Genomic DNA, 24,094 nt, shown 5'->3' with positions numbered 1-24,094 from the left:
GGTGAATTTCTAGTAGCTTGTAAATAAATGCTCCCCTTTAGATACATTTCCCAACCCTGAAACTGGTGAAAACAAATTGCACACAGCTTTTCACTTTTTAAGCCCCTTCCTTTCTGTTCCAGATTGTTACACTACACCTTATTTTTAATGCTCACCATGAAGGGGATTTTGGTTTTCCTGAGGTGCCCGCAGGTGTGGCTGTGGTAGGGACATCAGCGTAGTCTGTGCTTCCAGCACGTTCTGGGGTCTCTAAGAAACTACGCTTGCTCAGCAATGTGCCTTTCAATCCAGTGACCGATTTTGCCTCGAGGTTTTAACATTTCTGTTTGTCCTTTTCGCCCCTAGTTTTACATATGTTCTTTATTTTCTAGTTTTATTTCCTTCCCCGTCCTCCATCTGAAGAGGAAACATTAGTGTTTCTCTCTGGAAAAATGTCCCCCAAACAGTCCCGGGGTGGTTTCAAGATACTAGTGGTACCAGAGTGTAGTGTAGGGCTTGGTGAGGGCCGTGGACATGTTTGCCAAGACTGTTGATGAGATAGGGGTAGAAAGCTGATTCACCCCTCACCTCTGGTTCTTATTCAGCCCGAGGTTTTAGGGTTGTTTCATGCGGGCAGTTCGAAGAGGGCTCAGACTTCTCCAGAAACTTGAGCTGCTTTCTTGTACCACTTTTCCCATTCGTGTTTTAGAGGCAAACCATGTACTTGAAATGTTATTTGTGGGGAGGATGATGAAGGAGAGAGTCTACAAGTAAGTAAGCTTTCTAGAGCAGATAGGAAAACAAGGTCCAGGTGCATTAAATGGTTTGTTCGGGTTAAAATAGGTTTGGTATTAAAACCATGATTCTGCCCTGGCTGTTCAGGTTTGAGTCTGTTTTCCCTCAAACATTAATGAACATCCTCTCTGAGTCTGGCACTGGACTAGCCACTGGGAATAGAAATGAGAGACAGTCCTTTGCCCTCAGTGGAGCTTATATCAAGGGAAATAGACAAATACCAGACAATGAAGTATGGCGTAAGGGCTATGATTTACTATGAGAATATATGACGAAACAGGATGCTTACCCTGCCTGGGAATTCAGTGAAGCCTTGCTGTATAGGGTACTAGCTGATTGGACCAGCAAAGGATAAGCAATGGGAATGAGGCAGATGGAGGTGGAGGGGAGGTAAGGAGAGGAGAAGATGCTCTGGCAGGAAAAGCAGCATATGCAAGCTGGACACAGGTGTGAATGCAGTCCATTCAGGGAACTGAGAACAGTTCGTGTCGCTGGAGTAGAGGTGCCTAATGGGAAAGTGTGGGTAGAAAGGACCTGCTCACAAAGGCTAGTGCCAGAGTTTGGAGGGTTTCATAAGTACAGCCAAGGAGCTCAGGCTTCCTGGACACTGAGGAAAGATTAAATGGTTTAAACAGTGGGGTGACATAATTAAATATTTTAGATTCCACCGGAGACTATTCAGAATTTGAATTTTAAGGAATAAGATTAAAAGAGGTTGCTAGTAGTCAAGAGGAAGGAGTAGTGATGGCCTCAGCTAGGGCAGTTGCAGAGTGGAAGGAAGAGGACAGGTTTAAAATATAAAGAAGTAGAATTAAGGACATGTGAAGAAAGAACGCTGCCATCAAAGAAGGGAAGTGACCAAGCATGGCAAGATCATGGTTAAGGACAGGACTGTGGAGCCTGGATTTGAATCCCAGCTCTGTCCCTTGCTCACTGAGTGACTTTGGATGAGGAGCTTTTCCTTTGTGGCTCCGTTTCCTCACTTGCAAAGTGGGGATTGCAATCTTAGCTGCCTCATAGGGCTGTTGTGAGGATGAGCTGACTTACCATCTATAAGGCTCTCAGAAGAGAGTCTGGCACAGAGCAAGTGCTCTGTTGGCTTTGACTGCTGCTACTGTCACTGTTGTCGTGACCTGCTGTGATCTCTTTAATGTTATTAGTTTACCGTGTCTTAGTTGATTGCTGCATGTTAGGATGACACAGCTCTTGTGTGACATTTTGCCCCTTTGTTTCCACAAAGATTGACTTCGTCCGCACAAGGATCTGCAACTACTTTGAAGACCTCGAAAGTGGCTTTGTCCCCTTCAGTGACGGCCAAGAGGATAAACAGAGGTTCTTTGTCCTCAGGTGCCAGTGTACGAAGGTGATTTTTCTCTACTTCTCAGATATCGGTGGGAGGTAAAGGGAGTCCGTAGCAGACAATGAGTTTGGCTGAAGTTTGTCAGAGGAGGGAACCGGGGAGAAGGGGAGAAATAGCAGAAGGCTCTGTGACCCTCCGGGGCTTCTGTTCCTGTCTCACGTGGTGGGGGATAAGGCCGTGGAGGGAGTGCCGGATGGCATCCCTTTCTACAGTGAAGCTCCAGCTTGCCTAACGTGATCAGGAAATCGGAGTTCCGTGGCACATACTAATGCTATGTGGTATGGTCATTTCTCCTGCGATGGGTAGGGACGTTAGAATGAGTACGTGTAAGCTAAATCTTACACTTAAGTCTACTTTTTACTCTCCCATCATATAGCCCTTTTCCTGTACTCTCCACCTCAGGACACATAGAGCCCCCAGATGTTCTGTCTCAACATCTCCTGTCAGCATGGTTGAGCCAGCTTCTTGGGTCTGAATTAACTGCTCAGACAGGAAGTTAATGTGTATAACTCAAGGCCCCATATGATACTATCACCAAGAGCGATAAAGAAGCCATTCTGTCGCCATTTGCATTGATCAGAACTGTCTGCATCCCATTCCCCTCATGTCCTAATTATGTGTTTTAGAAACATGAACTCTGCGTGAGTATACATCGTTGTCTATGTCCCCCCCCGCCCACAACCTGTGTTTTCCATTCAGCTTTTCCATAAACTCCCGGCTAGCCAGTTCTCTAGGCAACTTGAACACTGCGACACAGGAGCCAGAGAACAAAAAGGCCTCCTCGTCCTCTAAGGCGGGTTTCATAGCCGGCCCGCTCACCAACCTCTTGAACGGCAGCTCCCAGCCGCCTGCCAGAAATTACCCTGAGCTCAACAACAACCAGTACAGCCGAAGCAACAGCAGTGGTGGGAGCACCCTGCGCAGCCAGCCGAGCCCCCACAGCGTCAAGACCGAGGAGCACCCCACCCTCCTCCGGCCCTCCTACACCGGCCTCTCTTCTTCCTCAGCGAGATTCCTGAGCCGTTCAATCCCTGTAAGTTCGCAGACACCACCTCTTGGTCCTCAGAACCCTGAACGCAACTTTTGTGCCTTGCCTTCCCAGCCAAGGCTGCCACCCAAGAAATTTAATAGCGCCAAGGAAGCCTTCTGAGCGATGCCTTCCCTCTGTGCTGTGGAACTGTCCATGCACGTGCATTCTGCTGGCTCCTCTTCAAGTAAATGCCAAGTTTCAACTGGGGTTTCTTCCTTCCTTCTTTTTGTCCTCCTCCTCCCACTCCTTTTCAGGTGATTTCGAAGGGAAACAGCTTTCATTCCCTTCATCATGAACACTGTTGACTCAAGTTACTTTTCAGTTAAGTTTGCAAATCACTCTGAATATCTGGTGCCAAGCCAGGAGCTGATTCATACAGTAGACGGTATTGGCTTTGGTTGTGGTGGTTTTAGGAATCGTCGCTTTTCCACATCACATGCTAATGAATGAATTCCAGAGTATTTATTTTTAAGATTTTTATTTATTTATTTGACAGAGAGAGACACAGCGAGAGAGGGAACACAAGCAGGGGGAGTGGGAGAGGGAGAAGCAGGCTTCCCGCTGGGCAGGGAGCCCGATGCGGGCTCGATCCCAGGACCCTGAGATCATGACCTGAGCCGAAGGCAGACACTTAACCGACTGAGCCACCCAGGCGCCCCCTCAGAGTATTTAAATGTGGAAGGTGCTGAATGAACAGGATCTTCTCATAACTAACCATTAGGCCCCTGAATAAGTCACCTCCTGCAGGGCACTGACCCTACAGAATTAACAACATGGCAAACGGGAGGTGTTGATAAGGAAGGCTTATAGGTCGGTATCTGGGATGTCGGGGAGGGGAAGACAGAGTATCAGGAAGATGTTTAGAATTAGCCATCACTCTTCCGGAGACAGGACGAAAGTTTGCCAAACACATTCTCCCTGTGAACTCAGTATTTAGGTTGCCAAGCTCCCCCCAACCCCAGCTTTTAATCAGAAATCCCTGTTAGGTCAAATCTGTTGGTTCACCCCCTGCTATGAATCACTTTAATCACATATTTTGATTGCCTAGAAGGGAATCGAGATCTATGGGAATGTGAGTTTTGATTTGAGAGAACAAGAACAAAATGGGAAGGAGAAATCGATCTCACAGATCAAAGAAATGTGAATCGGAGTGATTCCAGTCAGGGCACAAGCCAGCTCCAGTGTCCTGGGAGGGCTGGGACCTGGGACTCCTTCATGCCTGATATTCTTCAAACATATCCTCAGCCATTGTCCAGGGAGAGGCTGATTTCTGCAGGGGAGCGGGGGGAGGGCAATGTGCCTTTTTTGGGGAACGATAGCCCCATGGGAATAGTTAACAAGACCCACTTTCCTTAGATGATAGTTTAGGGACCATCTTTCCTAACACGAGGATGCAGTGCACGTGTGTGCATGCACATGTGTGTTGGTTGGACTTATTACCACTCTCATCCCTACCTCAGCCTCTTTTCAGAGGTTTTTTTTTTTTTCTCTCTTCTATGCACACACAATCCTTCCTGGCACATACAGTTGACCCTTGAGCAACACAGGCTTGAACTGCAAGGGTCCACTTATACATGGATTTCTTTCAATAAATACGGTACAGTAAATGTGTTTTCTCTTTCTTATGATTTTCCAAATAACATTTCCTTTTCTCTAGTTTACTTTATTGTAAGAATTCAGTATATAATACATAGAACATACTAATTGACTGTTGATGTTCTTGCTAAGGCTTCTGGTCAACAGTAGGCTATTAGTAGTTAAGTTTTGGGGGAGTCAAAAGTTTTGGGGGAGCAGATTTTTGACTACGTGGGAGCCGGCACCCCTAACCCATGCATTGTTCACATTGTTCAAGGGTCAACTGTATAATTTTCCCAGTAAGATTTTATTCCCCGTGATGTTTTTCAACATTATTTTAGATTCCTGTATAGATCAGGGCCCCAAGCAACTGCCAGCCCACTCCACCCCTTAATTTGCCTCTGATCCCACTATATTATGCGTATAGGTGTATCAGTAAAACTTAGATCTTAGTAATTAGGGGGTTAGATGGAAAATGATAGGTATTTACCTTTTCACAACAAGGTTTACAAGTCGTGTGCTTCCCAGCAGGAGTTGAGTTATCAGTATTTTCATTTACCAATTGTGGATCAGCCTCGTTTTTAGACCAGAGCACAGACCTGTTCATTTTTGGAAAAAGTGTTACACATACAGATATATAGATAATTATATAAATATCTCGCTGGTTTCATGGCGAAAGAGTTAGTGAAACCTACATTTGCAGCTGAATACCAGAAGCATCAGGAGCCTGACAAAGAATAGCATTCTACTTTTTCTGGATCTCAGTTTTCCTCTTGGCTAGTTGAAGTATGGGGGTGTTCTTTAGGTGATTGTTGATCTCCCCCCCCATATTTATATAATTTAGTTTTTGGTGTCATTCCATGTTTTGTTCTTTGTCTTCACCTCTCCTCCTTCTCCTCATCCCTCTCCTGGCCTGAATAGAGTGATTTTCCAATAATTAAAGTAATAGTCTGTGTGGGCAGCTGCTGCTGTTCGCCTCTTCTGCCTCTTAAATCTGTCATCTTATTGTAAAGAGAAGCATTTAGAAATAGAATCGCCAGCATGACAACATTTTCCTCCTTCTCACCCTCCTGGGAAGTAAGAAGTAGCAGGTCTCTTAGGGCTGACTTTCACTTCTTTATCTTTGCCTAGAAAACCTCTGTGGGAGGGAAGGCTCCCAAAAAAGTCTAAATTCAGATGGAAATTCCCATGTTAATGTGGAATAAAGCAGGAGGTGGTGAGTTGTTCTCCTTTATCGGTCCGCTACACTTGCTTTTCTAATTGTGGGTTTCTTGTCTAAAGGAGGTGGTCCTTCCCTGCAGGGCTTCCTAAGCTCTGAGGCATATGGCCCCTGAAGAACAAGGAATAAATCACTCAACAGAAATGTTTTCAGATCCTTGGGTAGGAAATGAAGTCTGTACGGCAATATCCTCCCAGCACCTTTAAGAAAGACCCAGAAACTCCTAGGGGATGAGGGTGACGTGTGTTTAGAGGGAGTCTAATATTTTAGAAGCTGCAATTAGCATCTCTTTTGAAAGCTGCAATTGCTCTCTCACTTTATGCAGCAGTTCAGCCCCCAGAAAAATGTAAAAATGATTTCCTTGTTCTGTCATTAAACGCTTTAACACAGAAAACAAGAGCAAATGTTAAGGAATTCTTCTGGTGGTGACAGAAAGCCGAGAAACCATCCGATTTTACTTTTATTTATTTGGCCTCTTCTGTGAGCCTCAAGGTTTCTACTGCCCAGGACAATGCACAAGGTTTCATTTTTATTAACCCACTTATTGTTAAAAAAAAAAAAAATCAGTTTTCCTTCCCTGACATTCAGAGGAGTTTTCAAATGCTTAAGAAATGAGGGACATGTGATTATGGTGTAGGTGGGGTGGAAGTATTTTATTAAATTGAAATTACTTGAGGTATCTGTCTTGAATATTTGCTCTGTTTTATTTTTAAAATGAGACTTGCCACTGAATTGCTATTCATCTCCGCTGTCCTTACCTGACCCCTGAAGTCTGGGTTAGGTCGTGATGCCTTCCCCATAAGCTCTTCTATACCCTGCCTTGGTCTTAATCAATACTCCTCTCGCTCTGCATTTTACCCATCTGTTCACTTATCTGTATCCCCCACTAGACTGTAAGCTCTGTGAGGTCCGGGACCGTGCCTCTGTTTTCTATGCCACAGTATGCCACAGTTGTATGCTCTGAGCATACAGTAGGCACTCGTTAAGTATTTCTTGAATGGATATATGAATGCTTGGGTGTTTAAATGAGTCATGTGTTAAGAGTTATTGCCTCCATTTTAAGGATGAAGAACTGGAGGGTTTGAGAGGTTAAATATTTTGGCCTAGGCCTAGATTGTACCACAAATATGTAGCAGAGGCATAATTTGCACCTAGGTCAGTTTGACTCCAAAAAGCATATTCTTTTGATTACATTATGTCACACATATACTGTGGTAGGTGTTTAAAAGACAGGGATAGCTAAAGGATAGCTCATTTTTTTCAGGAGAGGTCAAGGAAAGATGCGAAGAAGGGATACCACTTTAGTCGGGCTTTGGAGGATGAATAGGAGCCTGCTGGGAATCTAGCCGTGAAAACAGGAAGAGGAGAAATGGTCATTGCAGGCAATGGGAACCATACGACCAGAAGTGCAGCCTTGTGCTTAGACTCTTAGGTTCTGAAGACACGTAGACCTAGGTTCAAATTTTCTCTCTGCCATTTCCTTATGGTGAGTACTTTGGCAAGTTATTTAACCTTGCTGAGCCTCAGTAAAATGGGAATAATGGAAATGATAATAATCAAGGGCAGATCTAGGTTTTGTGCACCCTGAAGCTTATACAATTTGGTGGGACCTATGTAAGATAAAGAAGGCAAAATATGAATTTTTGTGAATTTTATACAACATAGGGCTGTGTACTTTGAAAGGAGTTTGTGTGACTATGGGGCCTTGAGGCTTATGGGGTAGTGATCATAGTGTCTTTGTAATAGGGTGGTTGTGATGATTAACTGAGGAGATAAATCATGTGAAGTAGTTTACCCTGTTGGCTTACAGATGGTGCTCAATAATTGCTAGCTATTATTGTTTTAAGAGCGGTGAGTATTCCAGTGTAGCTAAAGCCAGGGGAGGTCACCTGTAGTTGAGGCTGGAAAGTTAAGCTGAAGCCAGCGTCAGCTATCTGAATCTTGTCAGCAGACTGGCTTGATCAGATCTGATCCGATGAAGATAATTCTGGCAGTCGTGTGCAGGACAGCTCTCGGTGGAAACCCTGAAGGCAGGGAGACTGGTTTGAGTCCTATCTGCTGTCCTCTGTCCCTGCCTTAGCAGGTGTCCTTGGGTAAACGCTATGCTTGTTCAACGATTATTGCGTGTTTTACTATGCACAGTAGTATTGATGCTGTTAAATAACCATACATGACCAACAGATCCACCATATATTTATTATTAACTTTTAAATGATGTATTTATTTTTGTAAATGGAAACTTAACTACCCAAAGGAGAATTATGGTCCTTAGTAAACATCTTTTTTATAACAGTGAGCTTTTGGAGGAGTTGTCAAATAATGTGCTTTCTATAAAATATATGTATATGTATGTATATATAGAGTCAGCTTGGTTACAAAGAATTTTTTGTCACTTCAGTGTCACGGGATCACATTAATCTTTGCTGTATGGAGTAGCCTTTTAGAATAAGCTTTTGTTGTACTGATCTGTAGGGTATATAAATATTAATAAGATAAGCTGCTCTATAATGAGGTTCTTCTGAAAACTGCTTTGGGCATCACCTATTAAAATCTTTTTTTGTGATCTTATTTTATTACTATTCCTAAGCAGTAGCTTAGGAATGTCTTTGGACATTTCCAGAGATATTCTCACGGTGCTGTTGCAGGTTATATTGATGAGGCCATTCATTGTCTCTTGGAATTTCCCCATTTTCCTCTATTCTGCTGTTCTCTCATCTTTGTTGTTGTTGTGTTAGCCTCATTGATGATCTTCCTAACTCAGTCTCTTAATTCATTCATACTGTAAGTAGGGGCCCAAACTCTTTCTGTAAAGGGCCTGATAGTCAATGTTTTGGCTGTGTGTCCCAACTCTTCAACTCGATACATAAACAAATGGTATGGTTGTGTCTCGGTGAAACTTTATTTACAAAAACAGGTGGTGGGCTGGATTTGGCCCCTGGGCTATAGTTTGCCAAGCCCACTTTAAAGCAGTGCCAGGTAAGAGAGAACTGATCTCATCATTTGACTCACCTGTTCAAAAGTGACCAGGATCCCCTAGTGCTAGAACATTAATCCTGAATTCCTTTGCTGAGCTTTCAGGCCCTCTGTCCTCAGGTCCCCTTATCGTATCTTTGTACCTCGTTTACCCTGCTTGTCCCTGAATGTGGGTTCCCTGGCCCTCCTTCCCCACTACATTCTCGTTATTGCCTACCTCTTGGCCTTTGGAAAGCCCTTTCTTGAAAGCCCCCTGCCCTCTTCACCAATTTCTCATTTTTAAAGAGATATACTACCTTCCATCTACTCTCTGAAGCTTTCCTCCGGAAACTGAACCGACCCTTTTTAACCTCTTGTTCCTGCCCACGATGCATATTTAGTACCTTATCAGTATGTGCGGTTGCTATGACATACCTGAGCATCTGTGTTTGTTTACCTGTTGTCCATGTATATGAGACTTGTCTCCAACTTTTAAACTTTCTTTGTGTGTCAATACACAAAGTTCCATAAAGTTCTTTTATATCTTATGGTTTCTAACATAGTACTAGACACAGAAAGGAATTAAAAAAATATTCCTTTGGTTTACAGTTGAAAGGAAAATTGAAATGAACTGTTGTGTGTGTGCTTACTGTTTTACCCTCGCGTTCTCCTTATGCCACAGTTGAAATTGTCGGGCACGCAGTTCCCTGTGTGAGGGGCGCAACCGTGTTTATACTCAGCGGGTTAGTCTGCTCTTTGGTTCTGAAGACTCTGTGGATGGGTTCTCCATCGCAAATTTATTTATCTTTTTGGTAATCATGAGGCAACTTTATTTTTGTCTCCAATATTATTGTTATCCCTTTACATTTGTTTTTTGGCTATAGTTCTTCTTTTTTACTGACGTGTAGTAGTTGACACACACTGTTACATTAGTTTCCCAGGTGTACCTCACAGCAATTCAACCTTTCTATACCTTATGCTGTGCTCACCACAAGTGTAGCTCCCATCTGTCACCAGACAACCATCGACTATATTCCTATGCTGTACTTTTCATCGCTGTGACTTACTCATTCTATAACTGGAAGCCTGTATCTCCCACTCCCCTTCACCCATTTTGCCCATCCCTCACCTCCGTCTACTCTGGCGACCACCAATTTGTTCTCTGTGTTCTCTATCTCAGATTTCAGAACAACCTTGGTAGCCTGTGAATAGGTTAAGTTCTTCTGTGTTCTGGCATTAGTCAGAAAATATGTATATATATACTTATAGAATTATATATATAAGGAATTACTGATTTTTAAAGTAGGACTTGGAATAAGATCAAAATATTAGATCCAGCTTGGTAAAATACTCAGTTTGGTGAAAATCTGAGTGATTGGCATGTGCATGAAAGCTTGCTTCATTTTTACTTTGGAGTAATGTTTGTGTGACGGTGATGAGCTACTTATTGTTTGAACATTCATTCCCAATAAAATGCTTCCACTTTCCAGTGGGATGTTAATGGCTTTTCTTGATTTAAACTTGATGTCTTTCCCCTCTGCCCGTTCCCCATTCTAAGAACTGTCATCCTGTCCTGATTTTAAATATAATCTTGGATCACAAAGCTTAAAGATTAAATATTATATTTAATACTAAGGATTAGTACCAGCTTTCTAACCTTGTATGTTTAAGTTGCTATGGTTTTCCCCTCTCCTCTCTGTGTTGTGGCATTACCTTAAATTTGATGGAATTTTCAGCTAAGGGATGTTAATCATTATCAAGAACATGAGCTCCGTCTTTGAACCGCATCTTTGGCCTTTATTCAGTGTTGGTATTCTTTTGTTTCCGTTCCAAGGGGACTTGAGAATGTTACTTGACAAAGCATCAGATTGTTTTGAGGTCAGCATGGTTCAGATGGTGCCTTTAAATTTGCATATAAGCTATTAGGTACACACAGTGTTTGCAGATAGAGCTAAGGATAATTTCAGTTTCCAGGGTTAAATAGGGGTTTACATTAATTTGCTGTACAAAGCCTGTCAGCTGTGTTTGACTCTCCATTTGAAAGGACTCTTTCAAATACAGAACTTGCTTTAATCTCAAGTACATCGGAGTTATTAATTGCCTTCGTTGTTCAACTTAATTTGACACCTTCTTTTTTACGTGATACCAATAACACTGCTAAGTCAATAGAAAAGAGTCTTATTCTAATCTTGCTTTATTTATTTATTTGGCCAGGAGCAAAAGAGAGAGCTTTTTATATATGTATAAACACTTGTCCAATTAAAAAATTATCTAATATGTATATGAGTGTATACCATGAGCGCAGTATTGTTTTGGTAGAGGAAGGTAAGACAAAGACGTATAAGCCATTGCCTCCCACTAGATGGAAAGCTCCACGAGGGCATCTTCTGGCTTAATTGATCGTCTGCCCTCGTTTTTCTGGTCCCTTCTATCTGGCTTTGTAGTGCTGCCAGAATCTGCTTAAAATACTAGTTACCTAATGTCATCCTTTGCTTAAAAAGCTTCTGTGGTTGAAGAACAAAACCAATTATTATAAGATTTGTTTCTTTTTCCCTGAGGTTCTACAGTTTCACCATAATATACCTAGATATGGACTCTGTATAGTTTATCCTTTTGGGCCTCAGTGTGTGCTTTCAGTCTTAGGGCTGATGGCTTGTTCAATGATGGAAAGTTCTTAGGCATTATCTTTTTGGATATTACCTGCCTTTCCCCTACTTCTCCTTTTGTAACATCCCCTAGACTTATGTTCAATCTGCCCTCAGTATTTTTTTCTTTTTTTTAAAAAAAATTTTATTCATTTATTTGACAGAGAGATAGAGAGCACAAGCAGGGGGAGTGGCAGGTAGAGGGAGAGGGAGAAGCTGGCTCACCGCTGAGCAGGGAGCCCGATGTGGGGATTGATCCTGGGATCATGACCCAAGCCGAAGGCAGCCGCCCAACCGACCGAGCTACCCAGGCGCCCATGTCCTCAGTCTTACCTTCTGTTTTACATTTTTTAAAATTCCTGTTGCTGAATTCCTCCTGCTATTTTCCAATCCACTAATTCTCTTTTAACTGTGTCCATTCTGGAATGTATCCCCAACCATTTTGGTTTCAATGGCTATGTCTTTTATTTCCAGCATTTATAATTCATTCTTTATGACAGCCATCTGTTTTTATTTGGACCTGCCTATTTTTGTTTCATAGTTTCTTGTCCTTTTTATGGGTATTCTTCATGTTTTCACCTTGAAGATCTCAGATGACAGGTCATTGTGAGATTGCTTTGTTATTTGCATTTCAGCCTGTGAGCATCCATCTCCTGGTTGGAGGCTTTGTTAGTTCTCTTGGTGTTCATGTTCCTTGTGTGTTTTAGAATTTTCATTTGTAGGTTCACACTAGATGGGAGTTTCTGTTTCTCTCCCCTCTCTCTGTGATTTCCCTTCCTCACCCACTGGCTTTCTTCTTGGTTCCACTTGAACCGCTCCCCCGCCCCTAAGCCCAGGTCCTCCAGTCTAGAAACAGACCTTCATGACCCAGGCTCTGTCCCTTGGTGAGCTCGGCAGGCTGGCTTCTCAGGCAAGGATGCAGCTCTGCCTAAACCCTGGCCCAAGGGCCCCCTTCACAGGTGGGAGAGCCTGATCCCAGCCCCAGTTTCAGGCCTGGGGCCTTTGGCCTGTAGACCCTCAGGAATGGAACACATGGCCGCCTCTGCTGGTTTCCAGCTCTGTAGCCAGCGACCTACCACCGTGACTTGATTTGTTTGTGGGCCATAAAGAAGTTGATCATATTTTTGCATCCTGCTGTGCCTTTTCTTTTTTTTTTTTAAGATTTTATTTATTTATTTGACACAGAGAGACACAGTGAGAGAGGGAACACAAACGGGGGAGTGGGAGAGGGAGAAGCAGGCCTCCCGCGGAACAGGGAGCCCGATGCGGGGCTCCATCCCAGGACTCTGGGATCACGACCTGAGCCGAAGGCAGACGCTTAACGACTGAGCCACCCAGGTGCCCCTGCTGTGCCTTTTCTCCCATGCATTTTTTTAAAAAAAGATTTTATTTATTTATTTATGAGAGAGAGAGAGAGAGAGCAAGCTGGAGGGAGAGGGAGAGAGAATTGAAGAACTGAGTGCAGAGCCTGACACGGGGCTTGATCTCATGACCTGAGCTGAAACCAAGGGTCAGCTGCTTAACCGAATGCACCACCCAGGTGCCCCTCTCCCACACATTCTATCCTCACATGGTTGTGTGAAGGTGAGAGAGAGCTCTGGGCCCCAGTTATAGGAAAACTGATCCCATTCATGGAGTCCCCATTCTTATGACCTAATTGTCTCCCAAAGGCTCCCTCCTAATACCATCATATTGCAGGTTAGGGTTTCAACACATAAATTTGGAGGTAGTGGGGAACACAAACGTTAAGACCATCGCAAGCAGTAAACTAAAAGAGAAAATTAAAACGTGTCTATTTGAAAGTGAACAAAATAAGGCTGACCTATTCCAGCCTAATTCCCCTTATTCACCCCTTAAATGCAAATTGCTTTCTCTCTGGTAACTTCCAAATCTTTACAGGTAAGAGGTAAACACTGTGTTCTGACGTTTTAAACACTGCTTTTGGACTCTCCTCTCCTTTGGAAACTCCACCCAGTGATCTGCTGCTCCTTTTGTCCCCATCACTGCCATTTACTTACCTTCATTCCTTGACTTTTGCTTTACTTTGTAGCTACCAGGCTACTGCCAACATTCTCTGTAACATTTTCCTAATCGTGGTGCTCATCATCATCAGTGACTTAGTGACTACCTCCAGTGTGCCAGACATCGGACTAGGTGCTTCATATATACATTATCTTATGGATTTAGTCCACAATTTCCAGATGAGGATATCAAGATTCAGAGAGGCAGTGAGTTGGCCAAAGTCTCACAGCTACTCTATTTTAAACTTTCTTAACTTGGGTGATCTTTATTTTTATTCACTTGGAAATCCATTTCATTGACCTTTTTGTCACTCAGTGCATTGTTTCTGATATCTTGAATCCTGTGAGGCTCCTTTCATACAGTTAGTCCACCTACTAACCCTTCCCCATGGCCTCTCTATGATCCCTACCTGCCTCCCCAGCCCTCTCCATTCTCTGCCTTCTCTGATCCACAGAGTCCTTTCTGCTTTCTCTTTCCTACATTCTCTGTTACACTTGGGTCTTCTTTCTGTAGCCACTGGATTGCTAGCCTCCAAAATAAGATCAATTCGACCATTTCTTGTCTGTTCTGAGTCTCTCTCTCTCTAAGCACTATTGGTGAAAATGTCATCACCTGGCTGTCAGTTGACTCCATTTCAAATGAAGTTCTAATACCTGGCCCTTCAGTGCTCATAAATACTTTAGTTATCCCATTTTGGCTCCCATGCTCTTCCTCAGACCGGCTATTCCAAAACTTCCTAACATTCATTGTCAACACAGCCTCTCCAGCCTCCAGGGCTGGTTGACTTTGCCTTGAGTCCCACCGAAAACCTAGAATTTATCAGGAGTGATTTCCCTTAACTGTCCTCTTCTCTACCTCAAAGTGTACCTACATCTGACTTGTCCTTTTTTTTTTTCTTCCCTTTTAGATTACAAGAATCATTACTATTTTCCCATGGTAACTCCACTCACCTGTACTGTTCTTCCTGAACAGTTCTAGGGAGTTTCCCCATCCAGCTCCTTCCTCCTTTATGTCTTCAGTCTCTTACCCTCCATTTGCCTGTCTCCTCACCTGCAAACAGGTACATCCGAATTGGTCAGAGTGGTCTTGCCAATCACTTCCCTCAGTCCTGTCACTTCTCACAATGTCTCCTTTTTTTTTAAAATAAGATTTTATTTATTTATTTGACAGAGAGCTAGAGAGCACAAGCAGGGGGAGGGGCAGAGGGAGAGGGAGAAGCAGGCTCCCCACTGAGCAGGGAGCGCCACATGGGACTCCATCCCAGCACCCTGGGATCAAGCCCTGAGCCAAAGACAGATGCTTAACTGACTGAGCCACCCAGATGCCCACAATGTCTCCTTTATGGCCAAACTTGGGGCAAGAGAGGTGACCCCCCCATTCTGGTGAGAGTCTCCCACAGGCTGCCCTTGACTTCTTTAAGGCCAGATCAGACGATCTCCTCCTTCTTAGTCTTTCTGCAGCATTTGACAATGTTAGCCACCATTTTGTCTATTATTTTTTGTCTCCTTTGTGTTTTAGAATGCTCTTTTCCCATTTATTTTCCTCCCTCCCCTTTAAACTGTTACCTGTGTGTCTTCCTCTGCCCGCCCCTTCATGATTTGTCCCAAGGCTCTGACCTTGGCCTACTTCGGTGTCTGGGTAAGCATCTCGTGGGCATTGGATCTACATGTCTAACTTTTTATGGGCATTACCTGGGACAGAATACACGCTCCTTCAGTCGCCTGCTCCTCCTTTCATCTCCTGCCTTAGTAACTGTCATCCAAGCTAGAAATCTGGAATCCTCTTTGACACTACTCCTGCCTTTCCACCTGCACATCCAGCCACTCGGTCCTATCAGCCATTCCTCTGAGATGTCTGGTTTTTGTTCTTCCATTCTCATCACTGTTGCCCTAATTGAGGTCTTCATGGACTATGGGAATAGCCCTTTAAATTTTCTTCCTGCCTTAAGTGTCTCTCGACTTTAATCTTTTGTCTATACTGCTGCCAGTGTTAGATTTGTAAGACACAGCAGATTAAACCGTTCCTATGTTCCGAATTATTCATTGTCTCTGCTGCGCCTGTGGGGTCCCGTCTGGATCCCGTGGCTTGCCACTCGGGGCCCTTCCCCGACAGACCGTGTGCCTCCCACCACCCCCCACCCCCATGTCTCTCCAGCATCTCCGCCCGGCATGCTGACGGGCACTCTGCAGGAGTGCCTGCCTCGTGCCTGAACCTAGCACATGCTCTGCTTTTCCTCGTCTCTGCGTGGTTTTATCATTCTTGGCCTGGCTCCACAATTATCTTTTTGATGCAGCATTTGTGACCCATCCTTCTCGACTCTCGTGGCACTTTGTTCACATGCCCCCTGCCACCTTCTCATTGCTCTCATATTCTACTTAAGCTGTATGTGATTCTCTCTTCCCTCTGCTGGCTTGTAAGCTTCTTGGAGGCATCTTTGTTGTCTCAGGCTCCAAAGTATAGTGAGTGCCTAATAAATATTTATTGAACTAAAAATTGAATAATATATCTAGGACCATGAATGCGAAGCGAAGAGCTACAGTGCTTAGGAGCCCATTATCACAGGAAGCACTTACAAAACAGAAAACAGATTTTCAGCTTTAGCTTTAATATACAGTCATCTGAGATGTGTTTTTTTTTCTCTTCTAGAAATGTGGCTTTACTAAAATAAGAGACAATACATGTTAACCGAGCTTGCATCGATACAATTTTGGCGTTCAAATGAACTGGAAACACAAATGGTTGGCTGAGTCAAGTAGAGTGTCAACAACAATCTGTCATCTAACAATTGAGCTTTTTGTGATTGTTGAAAAGCACAGATTAAGTTCACTCAGAAAGAAAGAATCTATTAAAAGTTAGGTAGGAAGGTGGAAGAATATTTTATATAGCATTTTAATTAACTGAAATTGGCTTGTTAAATCTTGGGGTCCCTGTAATGCTTTGAGAACACTATAGAAAAATGTTTACACCTCCTTCAAAGCTGATTTTATCAAAAAACCTTAGCCTTTTTGTGTTAATATGATGCCAATAAAACCTTCTCCAGCTATGTTTCTCTACTAGTGTTACTGGAGAAGTATAACTATGTTAGCAAAGGCAAAAACTTTCAGTATTCTGAAACCACATTTGTGGAAATGGGAATCAATGCACACATTTTGTGTGCTTGTAACTTACAAGCAATACAAAAACTGGAAACTCTTTATCGCAAAGTCCTAAAAGACCCCAGAGTATAGAGCCAATTATAGATAAACTTATTATTCCTCAGTGTTTATTTTTTCCCCGTTTGTTCATTAAAATTCAATACTGGAGTTATATATAAAATAGGATACCATATTACCAAACGTATTTTTTTCTTTTAATTATCTATGCCATGAAAACAAACCACTTTTTAAGGTGCTTTTTGCCTCTGTAGTTAGAACTCACACCAAGGGTAGCTAAGTAGACTGCTTTTTCTTCCTTAAGGGACTTGGCTAGATGGGGAAATGCAGGAGACAAAAAGTCAGTGTGGCAAAAGCACATGGTGATTGTGAGTCAGGATTTTGACTGAGTAGGAAACTTAACATTCCAGGTCATAAGGCCTTTGGTCTAAGTTATTTGAACATTAAGACGTCATTTCATTCATTTGCTGGCAAAGACCTAAATTTTTCTTTATTCTTTACAGCTTGCTGTTTTTGATAGTCAATGTATAATTGTATTTATTAACCATCTTAACAGTATTTATATCTATAATTATTAGACATTTTTCTACCATGATTAGGTAACTGGGCTGTTTAAAAAAGAAACACCTCCAGAATAGCTAAATTTTTAAAGTCACTACCTACATCTGCCAAAACAGATTAGTAGCAAATTTCCAGAACAGAACAAATTGTCTTGATCTCCTTACCTAACACTTTGTTTTATGTCAAATCTAACTGCTTTCAGGGAACAAGACTTCTTGATGGAAGCTTATATTTTGACATAAAAATTTTGGGGGCTGCAAGTGTAAAGTAATTTTATCCTTATTTTGCAGGCTGAATATTGCTGTATTATTAGTTTTATGGTATTCACACTATAAAAACACCATATATTCATGAGAAACTTGGTCTGGTCTTAGCTCACTATAACCCTGTTGAACTTACTGGCTCAGGAACTTGAATATTCTGTTTGAGAAATTATATATATATAAATAAGCACTACCTTGTAAAATAATATTTACACCTCAGGTGCCACTTCCTTTGTAACCATATCCATTGTAATTCTTGAATTTTTGTAAAAATTTCAGGTGCATTAGGTATTAATTCTTATGGTAGTGATAAACATTGGCCAAGCAGAATTAAAACTTTAATCAGAGTACTTAAGCGTGGGTATTCTTATAAGGAAAAATTTTTTTTAGCATATTCCTGAAAATTACTTTGATTCAGTCCTAAAAGGATTTTTCATTTTAAAATGTCTGTGTCTCCTTTATAGTATAATAAATATTGCTTTCTCTTTTTGTAATTTAATATTTCTTTTCTCACTCAGGATCATACCCTGCTTCCAGTTATTATTTGTCTGTGTTAGGGTGATAGACAATGTCTAGTTGACTATGCAGTGATCACAGGACAAAAGCTAGAAGCGTCTTGCGGCCTTATACGATGGTGGCTAAGGGTTTGGGCTTTAAGCCAGACTGCTGAGCTCCATGACCTTCTCGTTGTGTGACCTTGGGCAAAGTACTTCACCGCTCCGTGCCTCAATCTCCTCATCTGTAAAATGAGTTGCCTGGAGCATTTAATGAGTTAATACATATAAAATGTTTAGAACTGTGCCTGGTATATAGAAGTGCTCAATAAGTATCTATCACAGAATAATTGACCTCTCCAGTCATATATCTAATTTATTAAGAATTCCGGATCGTGGTACTTCAATCTGTTTTCTGAATAACAAAATCAATAGCAAGAATGATATTGTTTATGGAGTACAAATACATTTGCATCTTTGCTATTAAAATTTGGCAATGCTAATAACGGTTATTATGTTTTCTGGGATATTTATTAGTAACTTTAGGATACAGGTACCAGAGGCCCTTGGTACAGCCCCATCATGGAAGCATATGGAATCTAAATGTCACTTTCATCCCACATGATTGCTTCCCCAGTGAAAAGGCCTTGAAATATTAGTTATGTTTTTTTCTACTAAATATGTCTCCTAGTCTTTAACAATTCTCTTTCTTCCCGAAGTCCACTTCCATTAAGATTTTTGTTTTAGATTGAAAATGAAAGGGAGTTAATTTGTTACCAAACGCTGATGTCAGAATAATTTGTTAAGCCCTTTTTACTGATCTATTATTTCCTTTATGTTCTTTATACCACATAAAGAAATCATGGACGAACTTTGGTATCTTATTTTATCCCCCAGTGCCAATGTATACTACTGCTGTTTAATAATTATTTGTTGAATTAATTAACCAGTATGACAGAAGGTCCATTCTTCAGCCAAATCATCTCTTTATTTGTTTACGGAGGACCCAGAGCCAGCTAGGCAACATTAAGCGAGCACACTGGGTGGATGGCAAAGGAAGGCAGTAGGGATTGTGCTAAACTCTATCTGTAGGTTGGATTAAACAGCAGCTAGAGTTTACGACCTCTGCTGTGTGTAAGGAAAGTCTTCTGCCAGAAGGCAAATACGAATATATACTTCATATGAATGATAGACATCCCTAAAATTATTCTAGACTAATGTTTTCCATTAGTTTTCCAGGAGCATCGTGATTCCATAAAATAAATAAAGATAAGTACCTACACATATTTACCCCCTATATATTGATGCATATTAAAAATACTTTACCTGGAAGAAAGTTTAGCAAAGGCCACTTGCCTGGTGTCTGTTCATTTGCTCTATCTCCGTCTATTGAGAATTATTGGAACTTTAGGAGTGCTTGCAAAAACAACTCTGTTCTGAATTAACAGCAATCTGAGGAGCTACATAATTTCTGTTAGTGGAAACACGAATAACTTTTCTAATTGGAACAAAAGCAATATTTAACTATTCCTATGAAAGCATCCTATGATGGCATGCATGCTTCGCAGTCTTGCCGCTGGGGAGATCTTATGGCCCTGCCCTCCCTGCCTACTTGCTAGACTTCAGAAGAAACTGGGAAAAAGCAGCTAGAAGAGTCATAGTCCACTGTGAAGCTCTAATTGTTAGGATGGCAACTGATGGGCCTACACGTTAAATGTACGTGGACTTCAAGGCATTAGACCAGTTTCACTGGACTTTCTCAGTCTTACCTCTTAGGCTCTCCGTGAGTTCAGGTACACTTATATGATAGTGCCCTACTTCTTGATCGTCTCCCCTGTTCTGAAGGCTTAGCATAAACCACATTCTGTGGTGAGAAAGTCAACTGGACAACCTTTTTCATTCTTCCTAACATTTCCATTCTCCCTCTTCACATTTCACCTCTTCTTGGAAACTTGCAGGCTCAGGAACCACTCTTCTCCCTGAGCCTTCCCTTCCCACTCTTTGCCTCATGCTTTGCTTGTATACAGTGTTACTCTCACCCTACGCACATTATTGAACGTGGACACCTTTGCCTTTTCACTTTATGTTTGTGTGACAGTGTGGGCTTTTGCCGTTTGAGGGCAGGCTGGTAACTTTTTGACTCACAGCGTTGATAGATACTTAGTAAATGGCTGTCCATAGGGTATAAAATTCACAGGGATTGTGAAGCAATGAGAATGAACAAAGAGAGTTTGAATCCTTTTGTAGATGATTTGCCCAACAGACAGATTCTTTTTACTGATATGCCTACCATCAACAAAATGGACTCGTCTCAGAATTAAGAAGACCTATGAATACCATGCTGCAGATCAGTTTGAAAAAGAATTATTGAGGGAGGAGAAAAGGACATTTGGTAGCAAATCAAGTAAACTCTGTTGTTTAAGGTGTTAGATTAGAAGAATTGTACAAAAGAATTTGTTAATGTTCAGACTGATTTGTGTTCCTTCTTTTTAGTTGTTTTTTGCTTCTCAAAAATAAGTATCTGGCAAATTTTTTCAACCTATCTTTATCTTTTCCTGGTTAATATCTATTATCAGTGCATTCTTTTTTTTTTTTTAAGATTTTATTTATTTATTTGACAGAGAGAGACACAGTGAGAGAGGGAACACAAGCAGGGGGAGCGGGAGAGGGAGAAGCAGGCTTCCCACTGAGCAGGGATCCCGATGTGGGGCTCGATCCCAGGACCCTGGGATCATGACCTGAGCCGAAGGCAGATGCTTAACAACTGAGCCACCCAGGCACCCCGATTATCAGTGCATTCTTGATTACATATCCCCATCATGTTCCTTTTATATGTGATTATCTAATATGATGTGGGAGGGATTTGCATTGTTTACTTTTCTCAAAAGCTGCCCACTATTTATTATGTTATGACTGCAAGATTCTTCTGCACAAGTACTTTTGGGTCTTAAGCTTACATTTCAAAGCTGGTAGTGCTCTGTGTCCCCCTAAATGGAAAGGATTTGTAAGCTATTTATTAAATTCAAGCATTCTTAAGGAATTTATTTAAATGACGGCTAATTCTACTGCTTTAGAAGCACTGTTTGTTATGCATTAGATTCAATAAAGTATGTATAATCTTAAAGTATATTCTAATAAATTTCAATTTAGTTACAAATGTCGTTTAATATTTTTGAGTCAAACTCAGTATTATTGCACAAAAGCTTAGAAGTGAGTTTGGTGCCACCTGCCAATTTGCAAATAGCACTTACTTTTTAACTGCTACGAATAAATCGTAAGCCTTTTAAAATACGGTTTTCTTGCAATCACGTCACATTATCGAGTATCTTATTCTTAGCAAATGCTTTGTTTTTTTTCATCCTTTTCTATTTTCTTCTTAGTTTATTTCATTGATCTTTTATATTATAGACGCAAACTGCCTTGTGTTGAAGGAGGAAGCTGCAGGATGTACTACCAGTTTTGTATGTGATGGACTTTAACCTGGGTTTCTGTCTCTCCCCCACACAGTCCCTTCAGTCTGAATATGTTCATTACTAAGGCCCCGCCACTCCAGTGAAAGCACTCCACTCTTAGACACAAGGTCTTCGTCTGCCTGAGCAATGTAGAGAGAGAGCAGCTGATTGCCGGAGGAGTCTTTCTGCCTTCTTACCTTAAATTAAGGAAAGCACTAACATAAGACCTTCAAGAGACTTGAAACCAGAAAACTCTGGCTAATGACTACTCTAAATGCACTGAAACTGGGTTTATGGAGCTGTTAACACTTTTTAAGACAGTTTTAATGTTGAATTTGGTATCTCGAAAGGTTATTTTTAATGTATTTTGGTAATACATTTGTTATTACATTTACATGTACAGTGTTACATTATGTATGTATTGTGAACTTTAAGAGACTATTTTGATAAATTTATAAATATATAAAATTATGTAAAAACTAGACTATATTTTGACTTAGATTTTTCTCGCTGTTTGCTACCAAAAATTTGTATTTTGAATTTGTTTAGTATGGTTTTGTCTACAATGAATACATAATTCCTCTTTAGGAAGAAAAAATAAGGGAGAGAGTTTTTAGAAAGTGATTTTTATGTTCCCACTGTGAACGTGGCACATCAGTTCATTCTTTTGGGAAGTCAGTCGAATATGATGAGTTTATCCAAGCTGATCTCTGGTGAGAGGAGGATGATCGGTTGATATGGCTTCTTTAGACCATTTCCTTTCCCTTTGTTTTTGTTGCCAGCCATTTCATTTTGCATCCTTGTGGGGCTTTAACACAATTTAACATCCAGTTGGAGATCAGAATTCACTGAATGTTTCTCCTGAAAACACAGCTTTTCTCTAAGTGAAATGATTCAACATTCCAAATGCCTTTATTTCTTTCCTCCTCTCACAAGAGCCCTGACCCCAGTTAGGACATTCTGCGTTTGGTACGAGGTCGTCGGCTGTAACCACACATGGTCCGGCACCCGTTTTAAATCAATGAAGAGAGAAAACTGAAAAAAAAAAAAAAAAAAAAAAAAGATGCTGCTAAGTAGTTCTCTGTATCAAAGGAGATATGTTTGAAACAGATGACAAACACCTAACACACAAGCTAGGGTATCAGAAGCCCGACATGAGAACCAAGGGACTCCTTACAGGTACTCACAGCCCATTTACTAAGTGTAATCTTGTGTTTCGGCCTCAGAAGCCCGGAGGCTTCATTTCTCTGGGCAGTTGGGGAGCCTTTGATGCTGATTGTTTTCCATGCTGCCTTAGAACGGACTCCTCACACAGTTAAATGGATCCGTGTGAAGTGCTCTGCTCGCCACCACTGAGTTCTTTATAATCTATTTATTAGGAGGGGGTACCTTGAGGCTGTTACACATGCTTCAGCAAAACAGCGCGTTGGTGTTTTCCATTTTAAAAAGGCATTTGAATTACTGGCTCAGGTTCATGACTTAAACTTCAGTAACTGCAGTACCAAATAACTGCACTAAAGCTGATGGGAAAAAATGAATTGTTATGTTTTAGGAGTCAAAAATTAAAATAAGTGGAATTAAATTGTATGCCTTTTCTAAAGCCAAAAGAATAAAATATTTTATTATGAGTTGTGAAAAAAAAAAAAAAGATTGGTTAGTTGTATAGGAAGATGATAGTATTTTTAAAATTTATCAGTGAAAAGTAATTCAGACGATGTTCGAGAAGTGGGGAAAAGGGAACCATGTTGACAGTTTTAGTTCTGTGAACACTAATTTGTGTGCAGCTATTAAAATGATTGTAAAATTGACTACTATAAATTTTCCATAATTATGTGTGTATATTAGTCATGTGTATCTACATGTGTATGTCTTAAAATTATTTGTACACATGTAGATACTTAGACAAACCAAGAAGTGTATGTATATAATATAGAAAGTATATAGCAAAGTAATTCTACTCCAAAAATAAAAATTGTTGACATGTATTTTGTTATGAATAGTTTACCTTCCAAAAGATATTTTGTTCTATTTTAAAGTGTAGAAGAATGCACTGCTAATTAATAATAAAAGTTTTATGCAATTTATGTTTTCCCTGACTTTTATAATTTGGATTTTGAGTTATCAATGTACTGAAGTCTCTTTGTAATTTTCTATTTGATCCGATCTGGTTGGTGCCTTTCAAGTGTCTCAAGCTCTCCATTCTGGATTTTTAGTTTATCTTTTTTTTTTTTTTTTTTTTAAAGATTTTTTATTTATTTGACAGAGAGAGACATAGAGAGAGAGGGAACACAAGCAGGGGGAGCGGGAGAGGGAGAAGCAGGCTTCCCGCCAAGCAGGGAGCCCGATGCGGGGCTCGATCCCAGGACCCTGGGATCATGACCTGAGCCGAAGGCAGACGCTTAACAACTGAGCCACCCAGGCGCCCCGATTTTTAGTTTATCTTTTATTGACTTTCCAGGTTGTGGCCATTTTTTGAAGTATATGACAATGAGCACAAAGAAATCTTATCCTTTGCCTTTCACAAAAGTCAGATAATGTCAGGCTCTTGCTGTCTTTCTAATTTTCCTTTCTGTTAATAAAACACTGATTATGATC

General features: G+C 41.2%; 1 protein-coding gene across 1 annotated transcript in view; it reads left to right on the top strand.

The window, feature by feature from the left end:
* The window catches only part of CDC14A (cell division cycle 14A), a 148,717-nt gene extending 145,349 nt beyond the window's left edge, over positions 1-3,368 (top strand). Inside the window, exons 14-15 of the mRNA XM_032422664.1 lie at positions 2,015-2,137; positions 2,834-3,368. Of these exons, the coding sequence (XP_032278555.1) occupies positions 2,015-2,137; positions 2,834-3,284 (574 nt within the window). The 3' untranslated portion in view covers positions 3,285-3,368. The remainder of the gene's footprint in view (positions 1-2,014; positions 2,138-2,833) is intronic.
* Positions 3,369-24,094: the final 20,726 nt, after the last annotated feature.

The sequence above is a fragment of the Phoca vitulina genome, unplaced genomic scaffold, assembly GCF_004348235.1.
Source record: "Phoca vitulina isolate PV1807 unplaced genomic scaffold, GSC_HSeal_1.0 scaffold2, whole genome shotgun sequence".
NCBI lineage: Eukaryota > Metazoa > Chordata > Mammalia > Carnivora > Phocidae > Phoca > Phoca vitulina.
The sequence above is the reverse complement of the archived record's forward strand: the minus strand, read 5'-3'. Positions and strand labels throughout refer to the sequence as shown.